The sequence below is a fragment of the Chenopodium quinoa genome, unplaced genomic scaffold (genome assembly GCF_001683475.1).
Source record: "Chenopodium quinoa cultivar QQ74 unplaced genomic scaffold, ASM168347v1, whole genome shotgun sequence".
Classification (NCBI taxonomy): domain Eukaryota; kingdom Viridiplantae; phylum Streptophyta; class Magnoliopsida; order Caryophyllales; family Amaranthaceae; genus Chenopodium; species Chenopodium quinoa.
Window position 1 is genome coordinate 6,248,833 of NW_018744080.1, and position 13,575 is coordinate 6,262,407.

At 41.1% G+C, this 13,575-nt stretch overlaps 1 protein-coding gene across 1 annotated transcript; it reads right to left on the minus strand.

The window, feature by feature from the left end:
- Nucleotides 1-1,588: 1,588 nt before the first annotated feature.
- LOC110691634 lies at nucleotides 1,589-2,161 on the minus strand. Its single transcript, XM_021868588.1, has 2 exons — nucleotides 1,826-2,161; nucleotides 1,589-1,714 (listed from the first exon to the last, which is right to left on the minus strand). The coding sequence occupies exons 1-2, from the start codon at nucleotides 2,159-2,161 to the stop codon at nucleotides 1,589-1,591; spliced, it is 462 nt and encodes a 153-aa protein (XP_021724280.1).
- Nucleotides 2,162-13,575: the final 11,414 nt, after the last annotated feature.

A 13,575-nucleotide genomic window follows, 5' to 3' on the forward strand; every position in this document is an offset into this window, starting at 1 on the left:
TCAAATTCTTTAATCTTATCTTTTAAAAAAGGATAATTAAGATTTTTTATAAACTTATAGAAGATTCTAATTAATCTTAATTAGTTTATAAATAGAATTAAACCTTTGGACCATCCACATGATCATTAGGTCGTAGGTAAAATCCGGTTTGGGCCCAGTTTAGTATTTTGGCCATAACTTCCTCATTATTCATCGGAATTGGGCTTATAATATATCGTTGGAAAGTTCATTTCAAACCCCATCCAACTACACCATTATTGGACCCATATCATGGACCAAACTAAATTGTAATGCACGTTTTTCAAAAATAGGGTAAGAAAAGAAATATTTTCAAAAACAGAAAGAAGAGATATTTTAATAAAAACATCCTCATCGCTAGAATTTTCACACTTTCGCTTTGTTCGATAATCAAATGACATGAAAGGTATTCATCATTAGGTTTGGTTTTGGGGAGACACAAATGGGTGTCTACAACTATTAGAATTATTAAAAGGAAAACGAACATGTTTTCCTAATTGAAAACCTACGCATAAATTGGAGTCTTGCTCCTTATTACAATCTATAAAATTTTTACTCCTAAGAAAGCTTAAAGTGGGTGCTTCAGGATGGCCTACGCGGCTGTGCCATGTGGATGCAGATAAGGTAGTGAGCGATGTGGCTAGATAGTGGATATGTGTTTGTGACTAGATAGAGATCCATATACTATTATATATGGCTAGAATTATCCTCGCTTGTGGATCCTTCACAGAAAAACCACTAGTATCAAATTTTATAGACACGGAGTTATCATTGGTAAATTTATGAACAGAAATTAGATTTTTAATAATTTGGGGAGCTAAATAAACATCACGAAGGGCAAAGGATCTATTAGCTATGCTAGAGTGACCATAACCCGTAATTGGAATGCGATGATCGTTTCCATCACTTGAATATGATTATTTGTGCTTAAATTAAAAAGGGGTAAGAGATTACCAGCATTATTAGCCATGTGGGAAGTCGCACCGGAATCCATATACCAAGCCAATTCATAGCTCTGTATCCCAACGTAAGAAAGGCATTTCCGAGCTCCGTGGGTGTTATAGCCGAATTGGAGTTCGAACCTTGAGCATAGTATGGTTGCTGAATATGCTGGTAGTTGTATGTTGTTGGGCTTGGCGCAACATGATAAGCAGCAAGGGGCCTAGTAGCTTGTGGAGCAGGATACCCAGGCCGTTGTACGGGCCACTACTGTTGAGGGTATGGGTATGGGCATGGGGCTTGGCCCCATTGTGGTGCCCTTGGCTAGGCTTGAGGGTGCTGCGGTGGACTAGCCCATTGAGGTTGGCCCCATTGTGGCACCCCTTGCTGCTGCTGGGGTTGCTGCTATTGTTTTGGGCCTCTACCACACCCTCTACCACGGCCACGACAACCTGAGCCACCATCATGACATGTTGACTACGCCTGTTGTTGTTGAGAAGAAGAAGCAGCGGCTTGCTATGTGGGACTACTATTGCGCCACAAAGTATGAAGATGCAGTAGAGTTATTGATGGCACGACGTGATTCCTCAAGCAAGAGTCGAGATCTTGCGGTTTCAGACAGAGGTAATGGTTACATTTGTTGAATCATAGCAGCCACTATGTCGACATCAGTATTGATGAGCCCCGAAACCAAGCGAATCACCAACTTTTGCTCCAACACCGGTTGATCAACATTGGCCAATTGATCTTTTAAATTCTTCAATTTGCGACAATATGAAGAAATATCTAGAAAATTTTAGAGATGCAAGGCATTGAATTGGTTTTCAAGATAGACGACTCAAGTAGTTTTATTGACTTGAAAAATTACCTTGAGCTTGTCCCAAATTTGTTGAGCTGCAGCCCCCTTTTCTATAATTGTTTCAAGAAAATCTTTAGAGATTGTGCCATAAATCCAGTTCTTGACAATGGAGTCAAGTCGTTTCAACCTCTCATCCGAGATATCCGTCAGTTTAGGTGTTTTGGAGTCAATGTGATCAAGAATATTGTAAGCGTGTGCATAACACTCAAATAATTCAACCCAATTAGAATATTGGACTTTCTCTCGATCAAGAATAAGAGGAATAACATTCTTGATATTATTAACACCTAAATCAAGGTGATAATCATAAGAAGAGGATGAAGATGTGTCATCATCTTTGCCCATGGTGGCAGCAATAAGGTAGGCGCACCAAATTAAAACAAAAAAGGAATTAGGAAAATGAATTAATTGATAAACAAATCATTTTTTGTAGTGGAAAAAATTGCAGGTGCACTAAAGAAAGAATTGCCGTGGAAGGAAGACAAAGATGGCACTTAAAAAATTTAAATTGCAAAAGTTAGACCGTAATCTAAAGTTGTGAAACCAAGTTGGATAATGTAAACTCCTCAAATTGGAGTGTATTCCATTTGTTTCTGTCTAGATCCGATAACTCGAGAGCCCGAACCCGAGATCCTGATACTCCTATCGGCAAGCTGAAATCCTTCATAATGAGCAGAAGTTAGCTAACCCTAGGGTGATCTGGGGATAACCACTCCGATGATAAAGTTAGAATGTGTTTAAGAGAAGGTAAGTAAGAGAGAGAAAGTAGAGAGAGAGAGTAATTAATGCTTACCATTTAATGAAGCTTCATCTACTATTTATAATAAATTTCATGACAGATGGCTATAAGACATGCAAGGCTTTTCTCGCCAAGTGTCAATGATAAGACTGCAACGTGCCAAGTATTGAAGAGCCCACATGGCCGATATGTCTGCTTTTTAGAGCATATCAGCCCTTATCACATATCATTCTGCTTTTTAGAGCATATCAGCCCTTATCACATATCATTCTGCTTTTTAGAGCATATCAGCCCTCGTCATATATCATCCCATACAACTAGCCCCCCAAGTGAGGACGTTAGATTATTGATCGACGTTCTCACTTTAGGATAATAAATAATTTTAATGTTACGATATGTTTAGGCTTTCTTTTTATATGAGAAAAAATGTGTTATAAATCTACTTGGTTGAATACTATGTTTCTTGCACTCTGTTAAGCATATTTGTTAAAATATTTATTGTATTGTTCGTGGGTGTTTTACAAGTGTACGAATAAACTCCGCATTCTCCCCAAGTGACCTTGTGTACCAATTGGACAAAAGGTCTACTTAACAAAAGAACTGGGAGCGAAAAACCCCGTTTTCCCCCCAAGTGACCTTGTGTACCAATAGGACAAAAGGTCTACTTAACAAAAGAACTGGGAGCGAAAAACTCCGTTTTCCCCCCTAGTGACCTTGTGTACTGATAGGACACAAGGTCTACTTAACAAAAGAACTGGGAGCGAAAAACTCCGTTTTCCCCCCAAGTGACCTTGTGTACCGATAGGACACAAGGTCTACTTAACAAAAGAAATGGGAGCAAAAAACTTTGTTTTCCCCCCAAGTGACCTTGTGTACCGATAGGACACAAGGTCTACTTAACAAAAGAACTGGGAGCGAAAAACTCCGTTTTCCCCCCAAGTGACCTTGTGTGCCGATAAGACTCAAGGTCTACTTAACAAAAGAACTGGGAGCGAAAATATCCGTTTTCCCCCCCAAGTGACCTTGTGTGCCGATAGGACACAAGGTCTACTTAACAAAAGAACTGGGAGCGAAAAACTCCGTTTTCCCCCCCAAGCGACCTTGTGTGCCGATAGGACACAAGGTCTACTTAACAAAAGAACTGGGAGCAAAAAACTCTGTTTTCCCCCCCAAGTTACCTTGTGTACCGATAACACAAGGTCTACTTAACAAAAGAACTGGGAGCGAAAAACTCCGTTTTCCCCCCAAATGACCTTGTGTACCGATAGGACACAAGGTCTACTTAACAAAAGAATTAGGAGTGAAAAACTCCGTTTTCCCCCCAAGTGACCTTGTGTACCTATAGGACACAAGGTCTACTTAATCAAAGAAATGCTAAAACGCAGTCGTTTAGGAGATGAATCGTTTGCTAGGTTTTAAGCGGGAAATATGCTTTGAGGCAGGACTCGTGTTGTTAATCTATCGGTTTGTATTTAATTTTTTACAAATTGTCTTAGCCATTGGATTTCTGACTCAACCGTCACATCAGTTTCATTTTTTTTAAAAGAATAAATTTTCTCTTTTACTTTTATATCCCATTTTTAAAAAGCAAAAAGTCGGTTCAAAACGGAGATTTTCAGAGAAAAGGGTTTTCATCTTCACCTCCATCGCTGCCATAGCCAGCAACTGCCTGTTTGTTATTTCGTTACTTAGAAGCATAATTGAAGTTCTGCACTTTTGGCGAATAGCTTAAAGGTAATTACAGAATTTAATTATTACATACATAGCTTCGTAATTCGTTTTTTTTACCTCTTTTTTGAAAAAAAATTTCAAGTTAAGATATTACATGTCCAATAGTAGTATTGAGGAAAAACTTCCCTCCCTTAGCACTGTTAGGCGTCGTCTTCGTTGGGGAAAGACCTCGGGCGTTCTGGAGGGACTGCTTCTTCCCTTTCTGACAATATTGACGATCCGTTTCAGCCGTTATCCCCAGAAGAACAAAAGAAAGCTTTTTGCCATCACAAATTACTAGCCGACTGTGAGAAGGCTACTCGCCCTGTTAACCCTTGTATTCCGGAAGGCACTGAAATTCTTGATATCGAACCAGTTAATGTCCGTATCATCTAAGGAGCTTTGATAACACACGGTTTGACCAATACGGCTCTAACGTCGGGAATATTGGTGTAAATACCACATTTATGCTGAGAATGAAGCAAACAAGTTATCAGCCTGAGGTTGCCGCCAGGGAAGCTGCAGAATCTAGTAAAAAACCTGGGCAAGGTCAAGTGGTAAGTCCTAGTTCTTTCGATTCCGATAAAGAAGAGCGTCCTCCATCTTGGCCTAAAGATCAATCATCTCCTGTTCACGAGTCTACAGTAAATTCGGTTCTTGGGGATGAGGATGATGATAATTCCGATGATGAGAGTAGGGACAATGTTGTTGACTTAACAGCAGAGGTAATTCAAGAGGAGAGATTGGATGAAGAGTACAACTCTAAGACCGATGACAATGATTTTCGGCAACCTCTTGTCTTGTCAAGGAGTAGTAAAGTAGGGAAACCTATAATAAGTGATAAATTCAGAAAAACTACAATAGAAAAAGATTATTTCCGTCGTGCTAAGCGATTTTATAACCTTCCTAATGGTTATGACCTTTATCTTCCAGCCGCGGGATCCTCTGTACTAGATTGCCCTGCTGGCCATGTTGCTGTTTACGCTAAGCATTTTGATTTTGGTTTACGGTTTCCCATTTATCCGTTCGTGGAAAAAATTTTAAAAGCTTGGAATGTTTGTTTAGTCTAGATAACCCCTCCCACAATTCGTGCCGAAATCGCCCTTGTGTGGGTTATGTTGTATAGGAATTTTCCCCTAACTCTTAATGCTTTTCGAAAGCTGATGACCTTAAAAAGAGATGGCCAATCTGAGGGTTGGTGGTCTTTGTATACTGCTTCTAGGAAATACACAGTTCACCCTAAGTTATCTAGTTGTAAAGGGTGGCAAGATAAGTTTTTCTTTTTATCTGTTCCTGATGATTATCCTATTCGGAGAACTTTTTACCGGCCATATACTCGATTTGATACTATTCCTGAGAGAGAACTTGGCCGCCATGAACTTAGAGCCGTCAATTATTTTGACATTGTTGAATCCCAGGATGATGAAGGTAGATCTCGCCTTGCTCCAAAGGTGTGGGTTCCTAATGTGGGGTACATTCTCGGCAATTCCCCATTGTCATGTGTCGGTCTGTGCTAGACTGACCATTATGGTATTAAATTACTATTTATAATTATTTTTATGACTTTAATTTTTGTTGTCTAATATCTATATTTTAAACTTAATATAACTTTAACCCCCATTTTTATATATATTTTTTAACAGGTGTCGACAAGTTAGATAATAAGCAGCTTGGATTGTCCGCTGACGGGAAGAAAGTCATTCGGAGGTGTCCTAGAGCTCCTAGCTCCAGTTACGACACACTTGCCTCGTATTGCAGCCGCGCTTCCCCACTCAATCCCAAAAGAAAAGCTGAAAGGATGGCTGATGACCAATCAAAGAAGAGAAAGCTATCCACTTTGAGGAATCGCCAAGGCGGCAATGTCGGAGTAGTCAACACCAGAGTATCCGACATCCATGCTGAGAAAAAATCGAGGGCAGACGACAACCAGACCAAACGCCCCTCTCCGTCTTGTAAGCTCGCTACTATAGAAGATGAGACAGTGGTTCAAACTGAACCAATTACTAAAAAGATGACTGAGGGGGTGGGAGATTGAAGATCTCACTCGAACCTCCGAGTCTCCCCCTCTGCAACCTAATGAGACAGTTCCACCAGCCGGCCGAAACATCCCCATTACGGTTGTTGGTTCTGATACCAGCATTCCTGGGTTTATTTATCGGTCTCGTCAGTGGATCGAGCGCCCAGAAGAGAGATTTCCAGAGGTTGTTCTGAGAGGGTTCTCTATTCCTCCTGGCCATTCGGGGGATCGATGCCAGCCAAATCTTGATGTGTATCGAAATGAATCTCTCTACACCGATGACCCAATGCAAGGTGGGAATCTCGGATATCGCCTTTTGTGCAACTTGGCTCCTCCCCTGGATAGGCCTGTGGGCGAAATCGGTCCCCTCACTGCTGTTCATATGCATAACATGATGAAGGTGCTCAATTTTTCCTTTGGTCCCTTACTTACTTTTTTTTTATATACAATTTTGTTTATACATTAACATATCTTTTATTATAACATTTTATTTACGTGGGCGAAATTGTGTTGTTTTTTTTTTTATATCGTCCTTATATTACTGTGTTATGCTCTTATATTGGGACAACTTTTAAACGTAGGCTGTCATGTTCGGTACCGAGCTGGTTGAGATGTACCGTTATTAACAGGAGCAACATCATCAGTCTTCTGCCAACCAAAACGCCTTACAAACTGCCTTAGACAACGCCGACAAGGCTTTAAATTTGCTGAAAAAAGTCAAAAAGAGGGATGACCTGGAGTTGGCATCTCTAAAGGACAAAGCGGTCAAGGTCGAAGGACTTGAGAAAGAGGTTCAACAACTAAAAAGTCAAATTGCCGAGAAGAACCTTGCTCTTGAGCGTCTTCCCTCCCTTGAGAAAGACCTCAATGACTCCAAGGAAAACACTCAAAATCTTAAAGAGAAGGTTCAGAATATGGAGGCTGACAAGCCAGGTGTTTAGCTAAGAGTTGTTGGTCGTTACTTGGCTTCCAAAGAATTCTGCACGCGGCTACAAGACCACTTTGACAGTGGTTAGACAGCCGCTAAGAGGTGCATTGCCCATGCTGCCAGTTGGAAAAAGGAGGATTGGGCTAAGGTTGAAAAAGCCTTTGACAACGAAGCCTTCTAGATTCCTTCCGGCTTTGAACAACAACAATTTGCTGAGGAAGATCTGTTTAACTTAGAGCCAAGCGCCGACGAAGGCCTCAAAGAGCCCAGCATTTTGGATTCCCCGACATATGATAATAAACAAGCTTGAAGGGGCGGGAAGTCATCACCGACATCTTCTTGTGGGTCTTGTGTTGTTGGACCTTATCAGTCTTAGTTTGAAGTGTTTTTCCTGTTTTTATCGAACTGTTTTTTGTATATTAATGCTGCTTTATCGGCATATGCCCTTTTTGTGGTGGTTCCTGTCGATTGTTCTCTTACTATTTCAGACATGTAGTCGCTTTTCCGTTTTAATAACTTATGCTATTTTTATGACTATCAATTTCACTTGTTAGTTAAGTGCAACTCTTGCCTTTCATTACAAACCTTGTACACAAACCATTGCACCAACAAGTTGTCTAACCAATTTTACACGTTACGATCTTACTAGGCTTAACGTCCTAATTTCACTTTCTGGGCTCAACACCCTAATATCACTTTTTTTACCATCTTGTCAGTAAGACAAAAGATGTTTAAAAGATATTTATTAAATTAAGCCTTTTTCCCATACTTCTTGCCCCCTTAGTGCATATGCTTGTTATACAACTATATGCACTAACGCATTTTTCGTTGGTGATTCAGAGTATAATACCGGTCGCTAACTGCACCACCTTTAGTCAGTTAAGCACCCTGTCAGTTATCATTATCAGAGCTACGCCTCTTGTCGGCGTATACTCGATTTGATTTTACCGGAATTATATTTTGAACCAGCAACCTCGTGAGGTAATGACTACAACTGATCAGGTTGCGTTTTCATTACCCTCACGGAAGCGGTTTTTAGCTGTTCGTCCCACTTAATGATGTTTTGTTAAGTAGAGGATGCCTTTTCAACAGTAGAATTTGTAAGTGACAAAATATATACATATCCACTGTAATTATTGGCGTTACTAACATTTGTTTTTCTGATTACAAAATTTCATTATATTTCTTATACATAATACCCAATTAGTCGTTAACTTTCCATCTTCATTTCCTTTCCCTGTGGCCTCTGTTCTTCGCAACACCAAATCTCTTTTATTCAATGGCCGATATGCAACTCTTTTATTATATGCCCTTGACATTCTATCTTTGAAGGCATTTGATTTGATTGTTGCCTTTTCTCGTATTTCAGGGAGAAAATCTAATTGTTGCCGTAAAAGCAAATCATTCTGGTCTTCACAGTAATGCTGAATTCTGAATGTTGGCAACCCTACTTCTGCCGGTACCACCGCTTCTGTTTCAAACACCAATGTGAATGGCAATTCTCCCGTTGCTTCTTTCACTGTAGTTCTATTTGCCCACAAAATTTCCGGTATCAAATCAGCCATAAACCCTTTGCATCTTCTATTTTCTTTTTGATTGCCCTTATAATCTGCTTGTTTGCCGATTCCGCCTGGCCGTTTGATTGTGGGTGACAGACTGCCGCATATGCAAATTTCACCTTATACATAGATAACAAACCCTTTACTGGTTTACAGTCAAACTGAGATCCATAATCAAAGACCATTGCCATTGGCAATCCAAATCTCGTGAAAATACTTTTCCAGATAAACGTTTTCACCTCCGACACTGTTATCTTTACTACTGGCTCCGCCTCTATCCATTTTATAAAATAATCCACCCCTACTATGAGAAATTTCCTTCCACCCGTCGCCGAGGGAAACGGCCCTACTATATCCATTCCCTATTGTGCAAAAGGGACTGGATTAAGTATCGGTGTTAAATCATTGGGTGGCAAATTGATAGCGGGCGCAAATTTCTGACATTTCTGACATTTCTTCACATACTTAACAGCATCTTCATTATTGTCGGCCAGTAATATCCTCTTCTCATTGCTTCCCGCGACAATGCTCTTGCCCCAAGATGATTTCTACAGGTTCCTTCATGTATCCCCTCAATTAGCTTTACAAATTCAAGATCCGTTACGCACCTTTGCAACGGAAAAGAAAATCTTCTCTTGTACAGCTGGCCTTGATACATTATGAACCATACGCTATCCCTGCGCATTTTTCTTGATTCTTCCTTATTTGGGGGTAAAACTCCATATAGTAAGTATGCTAGTATCTTGTCAAACCATTGTATGTCGTTATCGACACAACACACTTCTGGTTTTTCTTCTATACTTCTTTGTCTTAATACCTCCACCATGACTTTTCTCTCCAAGTCATTAAAACATGAGGATGCCAACCTCGCCAAAGCATCAGCCTGCGCATTTTGTGCTCTCGGCACTAGTTTGATTTCGAAATATGCAACTGTGCCGTTAATTGCTTCATTTTTTCAATATATTTTACCATTGTCGGCTCCCTTGTTTCATACTCTCCTGTAAACTGGCTGGATACTAGCTGAAAAATCGGTGATCAAAATTATTCGCTTTGCTTCAGCTGCCATTGACAACTGGATCCCTGCTATAGCTGCCTCATACTCAGCTTCATTGTTGGTTGCTTTGAACTTGAATTTGATTGCATACTCAAAAGTTTTCTAATCTGGGGCTGTTATCACTATCCCTGCCCCTGAACCAGTTGATGTTGCAGATCCATCTACTGATACCTGCCATATTGTAAGCTAATTATAAGTACTTAATACATTTAACATTTTTGCATCTTAAACATTTAAGCTTAAAACTTGTCATTAGTTTTTTTTTATATCATAAGTACAGGATTATAAACTAGTGAAACCTGCCAAGTTCCCAATTCTTCTTCTTCACCATTGTAGGTGGTTTCCACAATGAAGTCTGATAAGGCCTGCGCCTTTATTGAAACCCTAGGCCTATAATTTATCTCATACTCTGACAGCTCCACAGCCCATTTTAGCAGCCGACCTGATGTATCCATCTTGCGCAGAGATTTTTCCAACGGATGATTTGTCAAGACATCTATCGGGTGTGAATCAAAATACGGCCTCAACTTTCTAGCTGTTGTGACCACTGCCAGTGCCATTTTTTCTATTACCGAATACCTTCGCTCAGTCGCACTTAGAACATGACATACAAAATACACCAGCATTTGTATCTTCTTCCTTTCTATTAGTAATACTGCAGCTATCGTCTTTGGGGAAGCCGAAATGTATAATTGTAACAATTCCCCCCTTTCCGGCCTTGCCACTGTTGGAAGGGACCTTAAAAGGTTTCTCACCACTTCTATTGCATCCCTTTGTTCTTTTCCCCACTCAAATGCCTTGTTCTGCCTTAAAGTCACAAAGAACGGAAGTGATTTGTCAGCTGATTTACTGATGAACCGATTTAACCCTGCCATCCTTCCGGTTAACCTTTGTATATCTCGGATAGTTTTTGGTTGTTTCATCTCAAGCACTGCATTCACCTTATCAGGATTAGCGTCTATTCCCCGTTCACTAACCATAAAACCTAAGAACTTTCCTGACCGAACACCAAAGACACATTTCTCCGGGTTCAACTTCATCTGATATTTCCGCAATGTCTCAAATGTTTACTTCAAATCGGCTATGTGATCCTTCTTTTCTCTACTCTTAACAATTGTATCATCTACATACACCTCTACATTTCGGCCCTTCTGTTTCTCGAAAATTTTGTCAAATAACTTCTGATAAGTCGCTCCTGCATTCTTTAACCCAAACGGCATTGCCTTATAACAATATACACCCACATCTGTAATGAAAGTCGTTTTCGGTCTATCTGGCTTATGAAGACTAACTTGATGATAACCTGAGAAAGCATCCAAAAAACTAATCATTGCATGACCAGAGGTAGAGTCTACCAACCTATCTATCCGAGGCAACGGATAATAATCTTTAGGACAAGCCCTGTTCAAGTCGGTAAAGTCCACACACATTCGCCACTTTCCCGTTGGCTTTCTCAACATAACAACATTTGCTAACAACTCCGGATATGTGCACGGCTCTATAAACCCTGCCGCTAAAAGCTTGTTAACCTCTGCCTCTATGGCCTCTATCTTTTCAGTGGAGAAATTCCGTTTTTTTGTCTTACAGGCCTAAATCCTCTGTTGACATTCAACTTATGCTCCATTACTCCTGGGTGGATTCCTGGCATTTCACTTGCCGAGAAAGCAAACACATCAGCGTTTTCACGCAACAAACTTATCAAATGACACCTCATGTCTACATCAGTATCTGCCCCAACCTTCACTGTTCGACTGGGATCTCCTGGTTGTAACTCTATCTACACTGTTTCACCTCCCGTCAATGGCCTTGGGGTTGCTTCCGGCTTAGCGTCAAAGTTACTCATGGCCAGATCTCGTACCGTTGACTCCAACTCTTTCTTAGGATTATTTCTTACCACATCCTCCCCCGATGGATTTTTCAAAGCTGTTACATAGCAAGATTTTGCCATCATCTGCCCTCCGTGAACTTTTTTAACAGCTCCTAAATTTGATACGTAAGCTATTGTCAAATAGTATGTCGATAATGGCATTATAAGCTGACGGGACATTGACCACCAAAAACTCCGCCATCACATCTCTCGCAGTCGGCCCATCACCCAACCGTACCGGCAAGACTATGCTTCCTTCTAGTCTCACTGTTGACCCATTAAACCCAATAATCGGGTAAGATACCTGCGTCAGATACTGCCTCCCAATCATCATTTCATTAAAAGCTTTCACGAACAAGACATTTGCAGAACTGCCCCCATCCACTAGGACTCTCTTAACATTAGCTCCATTAATCTTTGTTATGAGCACCAGTGGGCCATCATGTGGAAATACAATTCCCCTAGCGTCTTCTTCTGTAAATACAACATCTGGGATTGATGCTGGCCGAGGGCGGTTGTCGGTATCCAGGGCATTGATAATGTGACGATGCTCAGACAGATGCTTCTTGGCCCCGCTAACTGTTCCTCCATGAACCGGCCCTCCATTTATCACATCAACCCCCCTTCCAGTTGAGAGGGGAGGCATTCCACCACTTCCCTGTCGGACCACTCCTCCTTGTAACCTTTCAGGCCTTGCTTCCAACTGCTGCCTTTCTATCTGCCTTGGAGGTGGTTGAGCTCCTCCTGCACTTTACCGGTATTGAGTCAAGTGGCCTTTCCTTATCAACTCTTCAATGTTGTCTTTCAATTGCGTGCACTCTTCGATATAGTGACCCACATCTCTATGAAACATACAATACTTCTTAGCATCTCTTGGTCTTGCCTTCATCGGAATCGGCCTTGTCCATTCCTCTCTATTCTAATAAATTGAATAAATCGCTGCTCTTGGTGTATTCAAGGGCGTGTATGAACTGTATCGCATTGGAGGTTTTGCAAGTCTGAACTCCTACCGATTTCCCCCTCTCCTTCCTTGGATCGGAGCTCTCGGCCTTCCACTTCCAGATGCCGACCCTTCATACTAATGCTGACCCTTACCAGTTGCTACACTCTTACTACTTGTTTTCATCAATTCTTCACTCTTGATATAATCATGGGCCTTGTTAAATGCAGCTTCCAACGTCAAGAAGTTCTTTTGCGTAAGATAACGCTTGAACTCAGAATCATTCAGGCCATTCATGAGAGCCATTACAGCTATCTCTTGCTGCAACTTCGGAATTTTGTTGCCTCATTGTTGAACCGCCTGATGTAATCCCTCAATGACTCATCTTCCCTTTACTCTACTGCCATCAATTCCCTTGATGTTCTCTGTCGCACGCTGGTGCTAACATACTGCCCTATGAACATCTCGGTTAACTTTTCGAAACCATCTATCATCCCATTTTCCAGATTTTTGAACCAATCGGCTGCAGCTCCAGTTAATGTAGTCAGAAAGACCTTACACCACACAGCATCTGAATTTGTGTAAAGCATCATATGCCCCTCGTATGACGTTATGAATCTACCCAGGTCTCCTCTTCCGTCATACCTACATGTCGGCATCTTGATCTTTTCCATCGGCTGATCCAAGATGCTTTGCGCAAATGGTGATGCTCTTAATTGTACCACAGTTCGCGGTACCTGCCCTTCAACTTGGGAAATTCTCTGCTGATGGGTTCTTGTAATCACAGTACGGCTTGACGATTGCCCCTCTATATGACGCGGTGTGGTATGTGTCCTTACCGGCGTTTCTTCCCGGCGGTGCCTTAGTGAACTCATTGCTTAATTGGACTGTACACCCTGATTAGCTAGTAGCACCCTCCCTTCTGCCTGAGCCATTTCTGCCTCT